The sequence below is a fragment of the Onychostoma macrolepis genome, chromosome 06 (genome assembly GCF_012432095.1).
Source record: "Onychostoma macrolepis isolate SWU-2019 chromosome 06, ASM1243209v1, whole genome shotgun sequence".
In the NCBI taxonomy this organism is placed as follows: domain Eukaryota; kingdom Metazoa; phylum Chordata; class Actinopteri; order Cypriniformes; family Cyprinidae; genus Onychostoma; species Onychostoma macrolepis.
The window spans coordinates 32,083,693-32,098,460 of NC_081160.1; the positions used below are offsets into that span (position 1 = coordinate 32,083,693).

A 14,768-nucleotide genomic window follows, 5' to 3' on the forward strand; every position below is an offset into this window, starting at 1 on the left:
ATATCTTGAGTGTAGTTCAGTAGCATGTAATGCAGGACATTGCTCTAATTTTATTCAGCAGCTGTTGTTTTGACCTTTAAATTTTATAAACTAAAGTGTTTTGACCTTTGAATTGTATTAAACCGCTGTGACATTTTATCTCCAAATTTTATTAAACGACTAACCTCAGCCTCTTATTTTCAACCTCTGAAGGTCAGAAGGCTGTAGTTTTTGAATAAAATGGGGGAAGAAATGTGACAGTATTTGGATATTTACTTTTTTCTATGCATGTTACATTGTAGTTTTGACAACAGTGTGAATATGTGGCCATTTTAAAATCAGCTGAAATATTCAGCGTTCAACTTAAGTGTTTTATTAACCTCAAACACGGATGTGGAAGCTTATTTCTGGCAGCATGCATACATCATGCATTGTCCTTTTCAGTTCATGTGAAGTCAGTAGAAATAAAGCGTCAGAATCTGCCATCGGTTTGTCTAAACTGTGCAAACGCACTGGACTTCAGCACTGAGTAATAGTTTCCTAATGGAAATGTTTTATTTTTGGTTGTGAACTTCTATGGAACTTCTTCCACTTTCATCTGCAGCTGCTTTATTGGTAGTTTTTTTTCTCCTTTTATAGCCGTTCAACTTAAATCAACAAGATTTCTGAGTTTAGTGGGTTGTGCCCACAAATTGAGTCTATGGCTGTGTTCAAAATAGCATACAGTACTACTCATACTACACTGAACAAAATTATAAACGCAACACTTTTGTTTTTGCCCCCATTTTTCATGAGCTGAACTCAGAAATCTAAGCCTTTTTCTATGTACACAAAAGGCCTTTTTTTCTCAAAAATCACAAATCTGTCTAAATCTGTGTTAGTGAGCACTTCTCCTTTGCCGAGATACTCCATCCACCTCACAGGTGTGGCATATCAAGATGCTGATTAGACAGCATGATTATTGCACAGGTGTGCCTTAGGCTGGCCACAATAAAAGGCCATCAAAAAAAATATTTTGTACAGATCCTTGCAACATGGGGCCGTGCATTATCATGCTGCAACATGAGGTGATGGTCGTGGATGAATGGCACAACAATGGGCCTCAGAATCTCGTCACGGTATCTCTGTGCATTCAAAATACAGTACCATCAATAAAATGCACCTGTGTTTGTTGTCCATAACATACTCCTGCCCATACCATAACCCCACCGCCACCATGGGCCACTCGATCCACAACGCTGACATCAGCGAACCGCTCACCCATATGACGCCATACAAGCTGTCTGCCATCTGCCCTGTACAGTGAAAACCGGGATTCATCCTTGAAGAGAACACCTCTCCAAGAGGAAATGCAGAAATTATTTGGTTATGCAAACCGATTGTTGCAGCAGCTGTCCGGGTGGCTGATCTCAGACGATCTTGGAGGTGAAGATGCTGGATGTGGAGGTCCTGGGCTGGTGTGGTTACACGTGGTCTGCGGTTGTGAGGCCGGTTGGATGCACTGCCAAATTCTCTGAAACGCCTTTGAAGACGGGCACTTTGAATTCACGGGCAACAGCTCTGGTGGACATTCCTGCAGTCAGCATGCCAACTGCATGCTCCCTCAAAACTTGCAACATCTGTGGCATTGTGCTGTGTGATAAAACTTCACATTTTAGAGTGGCCTTTTATTGTGGCCAGCCTAAGGCACACCTGTGCAATAATCATGCTGTCTAATCAGCATCTTGATATGCCGCACCTGTGAGGTGGATGGATAATCTCGGCAAAGGAGATGTGCTCACTAACACAGATTTAGACAAATTTGTGAACAATATTTGAGAGAAATAGGCCTTTTGTGTACATAGAAAAAGTCTTAGATCTTTGAGTTCAGCTCATGAAAAATGGGGGCAAAAACAAAAGTGTTGCGTTTATAATTTTGTTCAGTGTATTTTTGAAGCATACATGCTGTGAACAGTATGCATAGAATATCTGTGAACTAATGCGTTTTACATTTGTATTTTTGCATTCGTAATATTTTACTTTATTCATATATTTGTATTAAAATACAAAATTATATTTGTATTTTTATAAATTGTATTTTAAATTGTTTGTATTTTTATTTGAAATTAAAAATATTTAAAAATACAAAAAAATCTATTTTATTATTTGTATTTTTATAAATTGTATTTTATATTATTTGTATTTTTTTATTTGAAATTTAAAAAAAATGTTTAAAAATACAAATAAAATCTGTTTTTATCATTTGTATTTTTATAAATTGTATTTTATATTGTTTGTATGTTTTATTTTAAATATAAAAAAATGTTTAAAGATACAAACAAATCTATTTTTATCATTTGTATTTTTTATAAATTGTATTTTATATTGTTTGTATGTTTTATTATTTGAAATGTTTGTTGTTGTATGATGCATGAAACTGTTTCACATACTATTCTTGCAAAACATCAGCCAGTATTCAGTGTTTTCTGTGTAGTGTGTAGTAAACAGTATGCTAGTGTTCCAATCTAATCATAACTAGAGTTTGTTGATCAGGACGGTAGTAAAGAGACCTGTGCTGAGCCGTATTTCACCATGACAGCAACACTTTAAATTAGCAGTTTGAATAATGCCCATCTCTTGTTTCTTTTCCTCTCTGTAGTGAAGTATATTAAGGAGATGTCGGCATTTTTTAAGGGCGGATCAACGACGGGACCCCCGGTGTTGGATTCTCCTCCAGCCACCCCGCAGAAACAGACAGACCCCGCTCTGAAAGAGACCAGGACCATCTCGCTCCGAATGTGCCATGTGACACGCAAACAGTGTCCGCCGGACACAGAGGACAGGTACAAACACACCTGTGGTGTTTAGATCTGTATCTGATTAGGCTGATATTGGAAGATCAGGATTTACTCCAGCTTTTCTAATTCAAACATTAAACACTTTCTATGTCAGGTTACAAAACCTGTTTAATTTTTATACAGCTTTAGTGTGCATTGACGCACTGAAAAAACAAATAGACACATTTATATAGATTTATAATAATAAAACTTTATATTATATTCTTCCAATCAAAGGTTTGGGGTCAGTAGGATTTTCTAATGTTTTTTAAAGTCTCTTCTGCTCACCAAGGCTGCATTGATTTGCTCAAAAATACAGTAAAAACTGAAATATTATTGCAATTTAAATTAGCTGTTTTCTATGCGAATATACAGTATGTTAAAATGCAATTTATTTCTGTGATTCATATCATATCATATCATATCATATCATATCATATCATATCATATCATATCATATCATATCATATTTAATATTGCCCATTATTTAAAGCCATAACATGGCCTCAACTCAATATTCTTAGTGACCCCAAGCTTTATAATATTTTAATTTAATTAAATTTTTAATATTGTTCAATATTTAAAGCCACATCAAAAGTATTTTATATTATACTGTTTGCCTTCAACTCAATATTCCTAGTGACACCAAACTTTATATAATATAATATAGAATATTTTTATATTTAAGTTTAGCTATAACAAAATGAATCAAGTCTCTGACTCAGTATTCTGATTGGATGAAACGCCTGTCAGCACATTCAACATTATTGCATCGTAAAAGAGCCTACAGTTTGACTAATGAACTGTATTAGTCAGCAGAAGAGTTGTTTATAACTGTTATTATAGTATTATGATTATGATGTAAATATAAGGCATTATGTCACGAGAGGTCATAGTGAGAGTCTGCTCTTCTGTCTCTGGAGGTATTTTGAGGTGGTGTCGTCAGACAGGAAGAAGTGTGTGTTTCTGCGGGCTAAAGATCATGCCATGGCTCAGGCCTGGTATAACGCCATCCAGACCGGCAGCACAGCGTTACTGAGCAGCGCCAAAGCTGAGCTCAAAGACCTGCAGCCCAGTCTGGACGTCACACACATCGGCTGGATCATCGAGCAGGTGAGACACACACACACCTGAGACGAGACGATGCAGCATGTGTGTGTGTGTGTGTGTGTGTGTGTTTATGTGTGTGTTTACGTGTGTGTTTATGTGTGTGTGTGTGTATGTGTGCACGCTTTTTTGTGACAAATGAGGACATAAACAAGGGTATTACAAGGAGAAGGTGACTTTTCAGGACATTACTCCATGTCCCCACTTTTCAAAACGCTTATAAATCACACAGAATGGAGTGTATTGAAAATCTGAAATAGCACAAAGTCTCCTGTAAGGGGTAGGTTTAGGTGTAGGGTTGGTGTGTGTGTGTGTGTGTGTGTGTGTGTGTCTGTAAGGGATAGGTTTAGGTGTAGGGTTGGTGTGTGTGTGTGTGTGTGTCTGTAAGGGATAGGTTTAGGTGTAGGGTTGGTGTGTGTGTGTGTGTCTGTAAGGGGTAGGTTTAGGTGTAGGGTTGGTGTAGGACAATAGCACATACAGTTTGTACAGTATAAAAACCATTACGCCTATGGGATGTCCCCACTTTTCACAAAAACAAACGTGTGTGTGTGTGTGTGTTTATGTGTTTTGTGTGTGTGTGTGTGTGATGGCAGGGCTCAGAGCGGCCGATCCTGGCAGTGTTGACAGACAGAGATCTGCTGCTGTACACATCTCTACCCGACAGCAAAGAGACGTTCAACAGCCCAGACAAGAGCTATCCGTTAATTACCACCAGGTACAAACACACACACACACACACACACACACACCACACTCGAAGAGTTCACAAATATTATTTCATATATTTATTTTATTATTTTATATAATATATTTTTCTGTAATTTTACAAATATTATATTACATTATATTATATTATATTATATTATATTATATTATATTATATTATATTATATTATATTAATTATATTATATTATATTATATTATATTATATTATATTATATTATATTATATCATATTATATTATATTATATTATATTATATTATATTATATTATATTATATTATATTATATTATCCATGGTCATGAAAATCTAGAAAATTCTGAGAATTTACAAAAAGTTATCGAGGCTATAAAAGTCATGAAAAATATCTATAGTGATATAAATGTGTCTTGATATGCTTGATTTTCATATCAGTTTTCACTTTGTGAGTATAATAAGTATAATATCATAGGAATTTGTTAAGCAGAAAGTGTAGGAACCTTTTAAAAATGTTTAATGAACAATTAAACTGATAGCAAAAAGTATTTATTTACTTATGAAAGAAAAAATATCCAAGAATGGGTATATATACATTGTTTGTTTGTTTGTTTGTTTATTTGTTCGTTCATTCATTCATTTGTTCATTTTGGGGAAAAACACTATTATATGCTAAATAGTCCAAGAATGGGTATATATACATTTTATTTTTATTTATACTTTATAATTGTAATTATATATTTATTTTTATTTATACACACACATTTATCATACTACAATGTGTATTTAGTAAGATTGATTGATTGATTCACTGATTGATTCATTCATTCATTTTGGAAGAAAAATTGTATGCTACTGTAGATATACCAAGAGTGTGTGTGTGTTTATATATATATATATATATATATATATATATATGCATATATATGCATTCTTAGAGTATTTACCATACTGCAATGCAAAGATTTGGTACATGTTTTTGTTGTTGTTTTGTCATTGTAATAAAAAACTGTTCATGACAGTAGTAATCATAGTAAACAGTTCTGACTGGTTGTCAATCAAATCAAATTTCACTGCCACATCTGTTGGTTTCTAAAGCAGATGTGTAAGTCACTGAGCTGTGTGTGCTGCTGTCTCCGTCAGGCTGGTTCACTCTGGCCCGGGTAAGACTTCATCAGTCCACGACTCTGAGCTGACGTTCGGTCTGCGTTTGGGCACTAAACAAGGAGTGGAGACGCATCTGTTCAGAGTGGACACGGCTAAAGATCTGTCCACCTGGACGCACCTGCTGGTGGAGGGCTGCCACAGCGCCGCCGAGCTCGTGCAGGAGGTCACCACAGGTCAACAATCACTCCTCAGTCTTCATCATCTCACCAGAGCAGAAAGAGAATAAATGAGTAACCGTTAGGCAGATGTGAGACTGTATGTGCTCGTCTCGCCCTCTGTTGGGTCAATAATGTGCTACACTCCAGTGTGCTTTAGGCTTTATGATAAATGTTGAATAGCCCACTAACCTAATATTACATGGACAGTGTTTTATTTATTTGTTTATGCATACCTGATTTTTTAGCCTGCCAAAATTAAAGATAATAGGATACAAACAGTCGTTGAAGCCAAAACACTGGAGTTTATCACGGAGAGTCATATTCTGATATAAATTAGTATTATTTTAGTGTTATTTATATACTATCATAGTTTGCATTAGTATTTTGAAATTTTATTTTCGTATTTTTAATTTCTATTTAAAATTTTGTTAAAGTTTTAGTAGTTTTATTATGTGTTTTGTGATTTTTATTAATTATTTTAACATAGGTTTAATATATATTATATTATATTATATTATATTATATTATATTATATTATATTATATTATATTATATTATATTATATTATATTATATTATATTATATTATATTATATATTATATTATATTATATTATATTATCCATGGTCATGAAAATCTAGAAAATTCTGAGAATTTACAAAAAGTTATCGTAGGCTATAAAAGTCATGAAAAATATCTATAGTGATATAAATGTGTCTTGATATGCTTGATTTTCATATCAGTTTTCACTTTGTGAGTATAATAAGTATAATATCATAGGAATTTGTTAAGCAGAAAGTGTAGGAACCTTTTAAAAATGTTTAATGAACAATTAAACTGATAGCAAAAAGTATTTATTTACTTATGAAAGAAAAAATATCCAAGAATGGGTATATATACATTGTTTGTTTGTTTGTTTGTTTATTTGTTCGTTCATTCATTCATTTGTTCATTTTTGGGGAAAAACACTATTATATGCTAAATAGTCCAAGAATGGGTATATATACATTTTATTTTTATTTATACTTTATAATTGTAATTATATATTTATTTTTATTTATACACACACATTTATCATACTACAATGTGTATTTAGTAAGATTGATTGATTGATTCACTGATTGATTCATTCATTCATTTTTGGAAGAAAAATTGTATGCTACTGTAGATATACCAAGAGTGTGTGTGTGTTTATATATATATATATATATATATATATATATATATGCATATATATGCATTCTTAGAGTATTTACCATACTGCAATGCAAAGATTTGGTACATGTTTTTTGTTGTTGTTTTGTCATTGTAATAAAAAAACTGTTCATGACAGTAGTAATCATAGTAAACAGTTCTGACTGGTTGTCAATCAAATCAAATTTCACTGCCACATCTGTTGGTTTCTAAAGCAGATGTGTAAGTCACTGAGCTGTGTGTGCTGCTGTCTCCGTCAGGCTGGTTCACTCTGGCCCGGGTAAGACTTCATCAGTCCACGACTCTGAGCTGACGTTCGGTCTGCGTTTGGGCACTAAACAAGGAGTGGAGACGCATCTGTTCAGAGTGGACACGGCTAAAGATCTGTCCACCTGGACGCACCTGCTGGTGGAGGGCTGCCACAGCGCCGCCGAGCTCGTGCAGGAGGTCACCACAGGTCAACAATCACTCCTCAGTCTTCATCATCTCACCAGAGCAGAAAGAGAATAAATGAGTAACCGTTAGGCAGATGTGAGACTGTATGTGCTCGTCTCGCCCTCTGTTGGGTCAATAATGTGCTACACTCCAGTGTGCTTTAGGCTTTTATGATAAATGTTGAATAGCCCACTAACCTAATATTACATGGACAGTGTTTTATTTATTTGTTTATGCATACCTGATTTTTTTAGCCTGCCAAAATTAAAGATAATAGGATACAAACAGTCGTTGAAGCCAAAACACTGGAGTTTATCACGGAGAGTCATATTCTGATATAAATTAGTATTATTTTAGTGTTATTTATATACTATCATAGTTTGCATTAGTATTTTGAAATTTTATTTTCGTATTTTTAATTTCTATTTAAAATTTTGTTAAAGTTTTAGTAGTTTTATTATGTGTTTTTGTGATTTTTATTAATTATTTTAACATAGGTTTAATATATATTATATTATATTATATTATATTATATTATATTATATTATATTATATTATATTATATTATATTATATTATATTATATTATATTATATTATATTATTAATAGCTCTTATCTCCATTTTAGAATTTAATTATGGATATATATATATATATATATATATATATATATATATATATATATATATATATATATGTGTGTTATATATTGTATAACTTTTATATATATATATATATATATATATGAATTATACAATAAATACACACACACACATATATGTACAGTATATATATATATATATATATATATGAATTCATTTTAAATAATTTTAGTTGTTTTTGTTTATGCTAATTTGTTTTAGTTTTTATTTCGTTTAGTGCTAAATAAAAATTAAAAGTAGTAAAATTACTTTAAATTATAATTTAATTTATAATTAATTTAATTTAATTTAAAGGATTCAATACTATGCAAAGTCATTCAAATAAATGAAAATATCTATAGTGATATAAATGTTGAATTTGCTTTTTCATATTTTTAGTTTCTATTTTAATTTTAGTAGTAATTTTTATAGTAATTTTATTATGTGCTTTTGTCTTTTTTTCCAAATATTACAATTTAGGATTAATTCATTTTTATTTCAGTTTTAGTTATTTATTTTTCAATTAGTAATTTTAATGCTTCAACTTAAACTTACGTTGTTTAAGTTTTTCTAATCTAATACTTCTATTTTATATGAGTGAAGAAGTGCTCTCTGTGTTGTGTTTTGTGCAGCGTGCAGCTGGAACGGGAAGTCGTGTATGTTGAGCGTTCACATAGACAAAGGCTTCTTGCTGTTCACGGAGGAGGCTGGCGTCAGGAGAACCGTCCTTCTCCAGCAGCCCTTCGAGCGTCTGCGCATGTCCTCAGACGACGGCGTCCGCATGATGTTCCTCGACTTCGGAGGCCCAGAAGCCGAGATTGTGAGAGACGACCCATGCACTCGCTTTACTTTCTTTCAGGTTTACCCTGATTTGTTGTGAATTCAAGAAGCTCTTTAGTAGAAGAAACTGTTGTTACTCCGCTTTCTGATGCTCACATTTCTAGGAATTTAATAAGAAATGTTTGAGTTTGTGTTGAGATCGCTGATCTCTTGGCCAGTTTGAGACGAGGATGAGATCTCTTCTGAAACAGAGAAGACACATGTCAGGTTACTGAGGTCGATTTCTCACGTTTTCAAACACCTGAGAAGTTGGAGACTTTAGCAAATAGTCTTTGCAAATAGATTTTTCTTTCTTTTTGAACATGCACATAATGAGGTCAAGTTTGAGATTTTTGTTAATGTTACAAATAAAATTGTTTTGTTTTATTTTAAGTTTAAGTTTTTTAATGTAACTATTTGCTAAATAGCTACTTTATTTCCAGTTAGTAATTATAGTGCTTCAACTCAAATTTATGTCAGATTATTTCCATTTTTTTAATATAGAATTTAGATGGAGTAATTTTCTAATTTATGTTTAATTTAGGTTCGAGTGTATAGTTTTAGTTTTTATTTGATTTAAACATGTAAACATTTGAAATGTTTGTTGCACAATTTAATACTGTTACAAACTTTATTTTAAAATTTTCAGTTTTTGTTTTAATTTTTATAAAATTTTGTGCTTTTGTCATTTTTATTAGAATTTTTAAGTAATTATAATTTTGTATTTATTCATTTCCAGTTAGTAATTTGAGTGCTTCAAATAAACCAACATCAGTTTATTCCCTTTTTTTTATATATATATATAAAATGTGCATTAATATATTTTCTAATTTATGTTTAGTTTAGGTTTAATATAAACAAAAATGTTAGTCTGAGAAGTTGGAGACTTCAACAAATATGCAAAATTTGCTCTCAGTGGCATCTAAGAGAAACATTTGCGATATTAATGAGATCTCATGTGAGTTTTAATTTTTTTATTTCAGCAACTGGACCTTCACTCCTGCCCTAAAACCATCGTCTTCATCATTCACTCTTTCCTGTCAGCCAAGGTCAAGCGACTAGGGCTGTTGGCATGACGACGGTGCTCGGAGACGCCGCCTCCACAGGACAAACGCCATGACGACGGAAGTGACCGGTGGACCACTGGACATCAAGCCAAATCTTCCATCACAGACTATCAGCCATTCACTGATGATTTCACTATGTGTTCCTCATAACGCTGACCTTTTATTCGTTATCATTTTATTGGTTTGTATCTCAGATAAACTTTATGAATGTTTAAAACATAATCACATAATCATACGCTATAAGAGCAGCAACAGAAACAAAACAAGAGATTAAACTCTGTTCCAGAACCTACATAGGCAGCTGTCTACTGAGGGAGCATTTGAGACACTCATGTTTGCTAAGATAATGCTGCAATAGTAAGTGTAAAAATATGCATAAAATAGTCCATTATAATAAAATAAAAAATAATAAAATAATACAATAAAAATAAAATAAATACATTTCAAAATAATAAAATAAAATTAAAAATAATAAATTTAGTTACTTTTAATTATTACAATTATTTATCTTGATTTTCCCCAAGCTTGTTGCAGTGCATTCTGGGATTGCCTTTAACAGAAAGCATACTTGTGATGCTGTATTCAAATGTTCCCGGCAGCCTTCCTACGATGCCTTTAAAAGTGCTGTCTAAGAAGGCAGCTCACTAGGTTTTGGAACAGAGACTGTGAAAAACGCAGCTGCTCTGATTGTGAAAAGGGCTTAACGTTTGGCAGCTGAGAGCGTTTGAGAAGTAAAATCTCAGAAATAATGGTTATTTCTAATTTGACTTCCTTCTGACTCTTAACTATAACCTTTTAAGACACGTCGTCTTCCAGAATATCTGTTATGAATCTATGCATCTGTGAAGAGAGAGAATCAACCGGCCAAACCCTTACGAAATGTACCGTAGTACTTTACAATTGCCATATTAATATACTATATGGCGTATGGTTTTTGTAAGGGAAATATGGTTAGATCTCTTTCTCTTTTCTTTTACGAGCCAAAACTACAAATAAAACTCAGAAGTCAGATTTAGAATTGGACAAACCTTCACTAAAAGTAGCTTGAGCTGAAAACCCCTTGTAATTCAGTCTGTGGATTGAGTTGATTTGAAATAACTGTGTTATACTGACCTCTAATGGGCATAATGAGCATTACAAGCAGTGTGAGCTGATCTCTGGCTGTGTTTACAATGACATACTAACATACTGCATACTGCATTTGTCAGTGTTGATGTTAACTTAAGCCTAAAAACAAGCATGAAATAGTCCTTTTAAAAAATAAATGTGATTCAAATTCAAATAAATAAAATGAAAATAAATTAAATTATATAGTTAAATCAATAAACTTGATGATTTTCAGTGTTGAATTAATTTTTAATACTTTTTAATAATTACTTTAAACCAGAGCGCACTGCGCTGAATACTCTATCCCACAATGCAATGCACTCGATCTTCCGTATCCAGATAAATGCACTGAAAATAACATCAGTTGTGATATTGAATCATCATTTGTTGAGATGCCTAAAAGTGACATTTTTACACATGCTTGCATTAAAAATTCATAATATCTTCTGGGATACGCAGATGCTGCGTGCTGAAATAAACATGTTTATTGTTGCACACTGTTTAAAACAGCAGGCAGTATGCAGCGATGCATTGTAAACACAGCGTCTTTTATGCAATATCATCTTGTTTTGTTATTTTTCTTTGTTTTTTACCTCCTTCTGATTGATTTGTGTGAGTAATGATGGCGCTCAGCTGTATTCCTCACATTTTTACCTTGCTGTTTGAGTTCTTCTGCTCCAGCTATGTGGTGACGGCGATATGCAAGTGTTTTCTGCTCGGAGAGGGACTTTTACAGCTCCTTCATGTGGCCTTTTTTAAACTCTACTAAATTTTAATATATTATAATTCAAACTAAACTGTAGTCAAACTATGTTAGCTATCGGATGGAAAATCATATTATATATTTAAACAAAAGAGTGCCTTTTAGGGTTGTTTGTATATAAAATTGCAATAAATATAACTGTTGACTTGAGTTTTATGGGGTCATTTCCTGGGGCCCGGGGCCGAGAGGCATGGCTTTCACTCATATATGGTCAAAAACATGACTGAAAAGCCCAATAAAACACATACAAACACAGTCCATCAGCCGGCTGAGTCATGAGTTAGCTGTGTCTTAGATGATTTGCTAGGAGAAATAAAACCAATGAGATGTCATTTGTGTCCGACGCTCACGACTGTTGTTGTTTTCTCGCTCTGAAACAAAGCTTCACTCTTTTCCTGCTTTTAGTGCATGAACCTCCACCCACATCAGGCAAAAATAAGAGTTTTCTCGTAAAACATTTTAGAAAAACATTCTACAAATAGAAAATGAGATGTTCAGACAGTGTAAATAAGGAAACAGAGCAATTTGTTAATTGAATTTAATTTGAAAAGGTTATTTTTAAAGACAATTCAAAAACTATTTCCCCAGTAAATAAATAAAACATTTTAGACAAAAATAAATAATAAAAACAAAAACGAGATTTTGGGATTTTCAGAGCACATAATCAGGAAACAAAGCTATTTTAATTTGTTAGTGAAAAAGTTGAAGAACAAATTGTCATTTTTTAAAGGGAGAATTGAAAAATTCTAGGAGAAAAACCCTGGATTTTGTGAATTTCAGAGAATGAAAATAAGGAAACAGTGATTTTTCAGTTTATTTCATTTGAAAAGTTCATTTTTTTTAAATATCTAATCATATTTTTAAAGGTAGAATTAAAAACAATTTTCTCCAAAATACATAACATATATATATATATATATATATATATATATATATATATATATATATAAACATTCATAGAGTTCATAGAGTGTAAATTAGAAAACAGAACCTTTATTTATTTATTTTGACAAGGTTATTGCTTTTTTTAGTCAAATATGATATTATATTTTTAAAAGGGAAAAATACAGGACAAGGACAAATTCAACATTTTCTCTGAAAATAAATAAAGCATTTTAGAAAAGAAAAGAAAAAGCACAGTACAAAGGAAGAATGATATTTTAATTTCAATAAAGTAATCCTATTAAGAAAAAAATGTGCTGTTTTTAGGCAGAATTGGATTTTTCTTTTTGGAATTTGGATCATATTTTTAAAAATGATTATCAAAAACCTATAAAAAATAAGTTAGTATTAATAAAAAGTCATCTTAAAATAAATGATCCCTTTTGCACAACATGCTAAAGAGAGTAATTTCTGTCGTATAAACTATACTGATTTGTGTCGGTCCTGTCCAAAGCAAAGCCTGCGCTTCTGTGTGCAGCGTTCAGTATTGCATTAAGGACATAAATATGAAACGTATTTATTTTCCATTTTGACTTTATGCAGGTTAAATCAGATCTGACTCCATGCCTGCGGGTAGATTTAGAAAATAACCATTTTTTTTCTCCCAGAGAATACGCAACAGAATTGTATTTCAGAGCAGTAAGTGAGTGCTGGTTATATGTGGATGTTCTGGGCAATATTGATGGAAAATAACTCCGTGTTATCAGTGCAATTAATCAAGCTTCACTCAAAACCAACCAACATTCTCTTCCCGTAAACACACCTTTACCCGGCAACCGTCGCCATGGCAACAGAGATTGGCAGCAGGCCACTGTGTTCATCAGTTAGATGGAAAAATTGCCATTGAGCTCTTTACATGAGAGAGAGAGAGAGAGAGAGAGACGCAGTGAATATGTTTTGATTAGATAAAAAACTGGAAGGCACTCAGGAGGAAAAGAGGAAAGAGAACACTGGTGCTGCATTTAGAGCATCTGATGAATCAAACGAATCACTGATTCATTCTGAATGATGCTTCTGCTCTGTTCGTGTTTCTAAATCGCTGAAAATGCTGAATTTGAGTTTGAGATGAATCGATTTGCAATGAAATGATGAATTCTATACAGAAATTAGTTTATGAGATGATGTGGGTTATGTTTTTGTTATTATTACTAAATTAATTAATTAACTGAATATTTTAAAGGTGAACTTCAGTCAGTTTTAACCGGGTCATATTTATACTTTTTTTGTTTTTTATACAAGGCCTGCTTGTAAAGTTAGTAAAGATAGAATTCAGAAATATAGTATGTACAATTACGTAGGAACCCATTCTAATTTCAATTTAATTAAATTAAAAAATTAATCTCAGAAAATGCATAAAGCATTTAGGGAAAACAACACTAAAAATAGATCAGAAACAGATTTTTTACTGATATAATCAAATTTACAAATGTCTTTAGATGTCAAAGCATAAAGGCACACTTCTGAAGTTAAGTTTGAAATGATTAATTGATAATTAAATCATTGGAAAAAAGCATTGTTGTGTTCAGCTAAACGACATGATGGTGAGTAGATGATGACAGATCTGTTCCTGTTCATCTGTTATTCTTCATATTTCTATAGGCTGATAGAACAGATGGGTTTGTTGCTCAATCTGTAACAGGTGCTTCACTAGTTCTGTCATTTATCCGCAGCTCATTATCAGTCGTTCTAGGCTCATTTCAGGCTCATTCAGGATAATTATCCTTTATACATTTATTCATTTGGCAGACACTTTTATCTAAATTGATTCATATTGCGTTTAGGTGCACATGTATGGAATGTCTCATTGAAATAAACCCCATGACCTTCGTGTTGAATCAGTTCTTTATATTGAAAAACTATTCTGCAATATATTTGTT

At 32.5% G+C, this 14,768-nt stretch overlaps 1 protein-coding gene across 1 annotated transcript in view; it reads left to right on the top strand.

Annotated features, from left to right (window-relative positions):
• The window catches only part of snta1 (syntrophin, alpha 1), a 38,540-nt gene extending 25,981 nt beyond the window's left edge, over positions 1-12,559 (top strand). Inside the window, exons 3-8 of the mRNA XM_058778733.1 lie at positions 2,618-2,801; positions 3,719-3,908; positions 4,496-4,617; positions 5,744-5,940; positions 8,826-9,013; positions 9,996-12,559. Coding sequence (XP_058634716.1) covers positions 2,618-2,801; positions 3,719-3,908; positions 4,496-4,617; positions 5,744-5,940; positions 8,826-9,013; positions 9,996-10,088 — 974 coding nt within the window. The 3' untranslated portion in view covers positions 10,089-12,559. The remainder of the gene's footprint in view (positions 1-2,617; positions 2,802-3,718; positions 3,909-4,495; positions 4,618-5,743; positions 5,941-8,825; positions 9,014-9,995) is intronic.
• Positions 12,560-14,768: the final 2,209 nt, after the last annotated feature.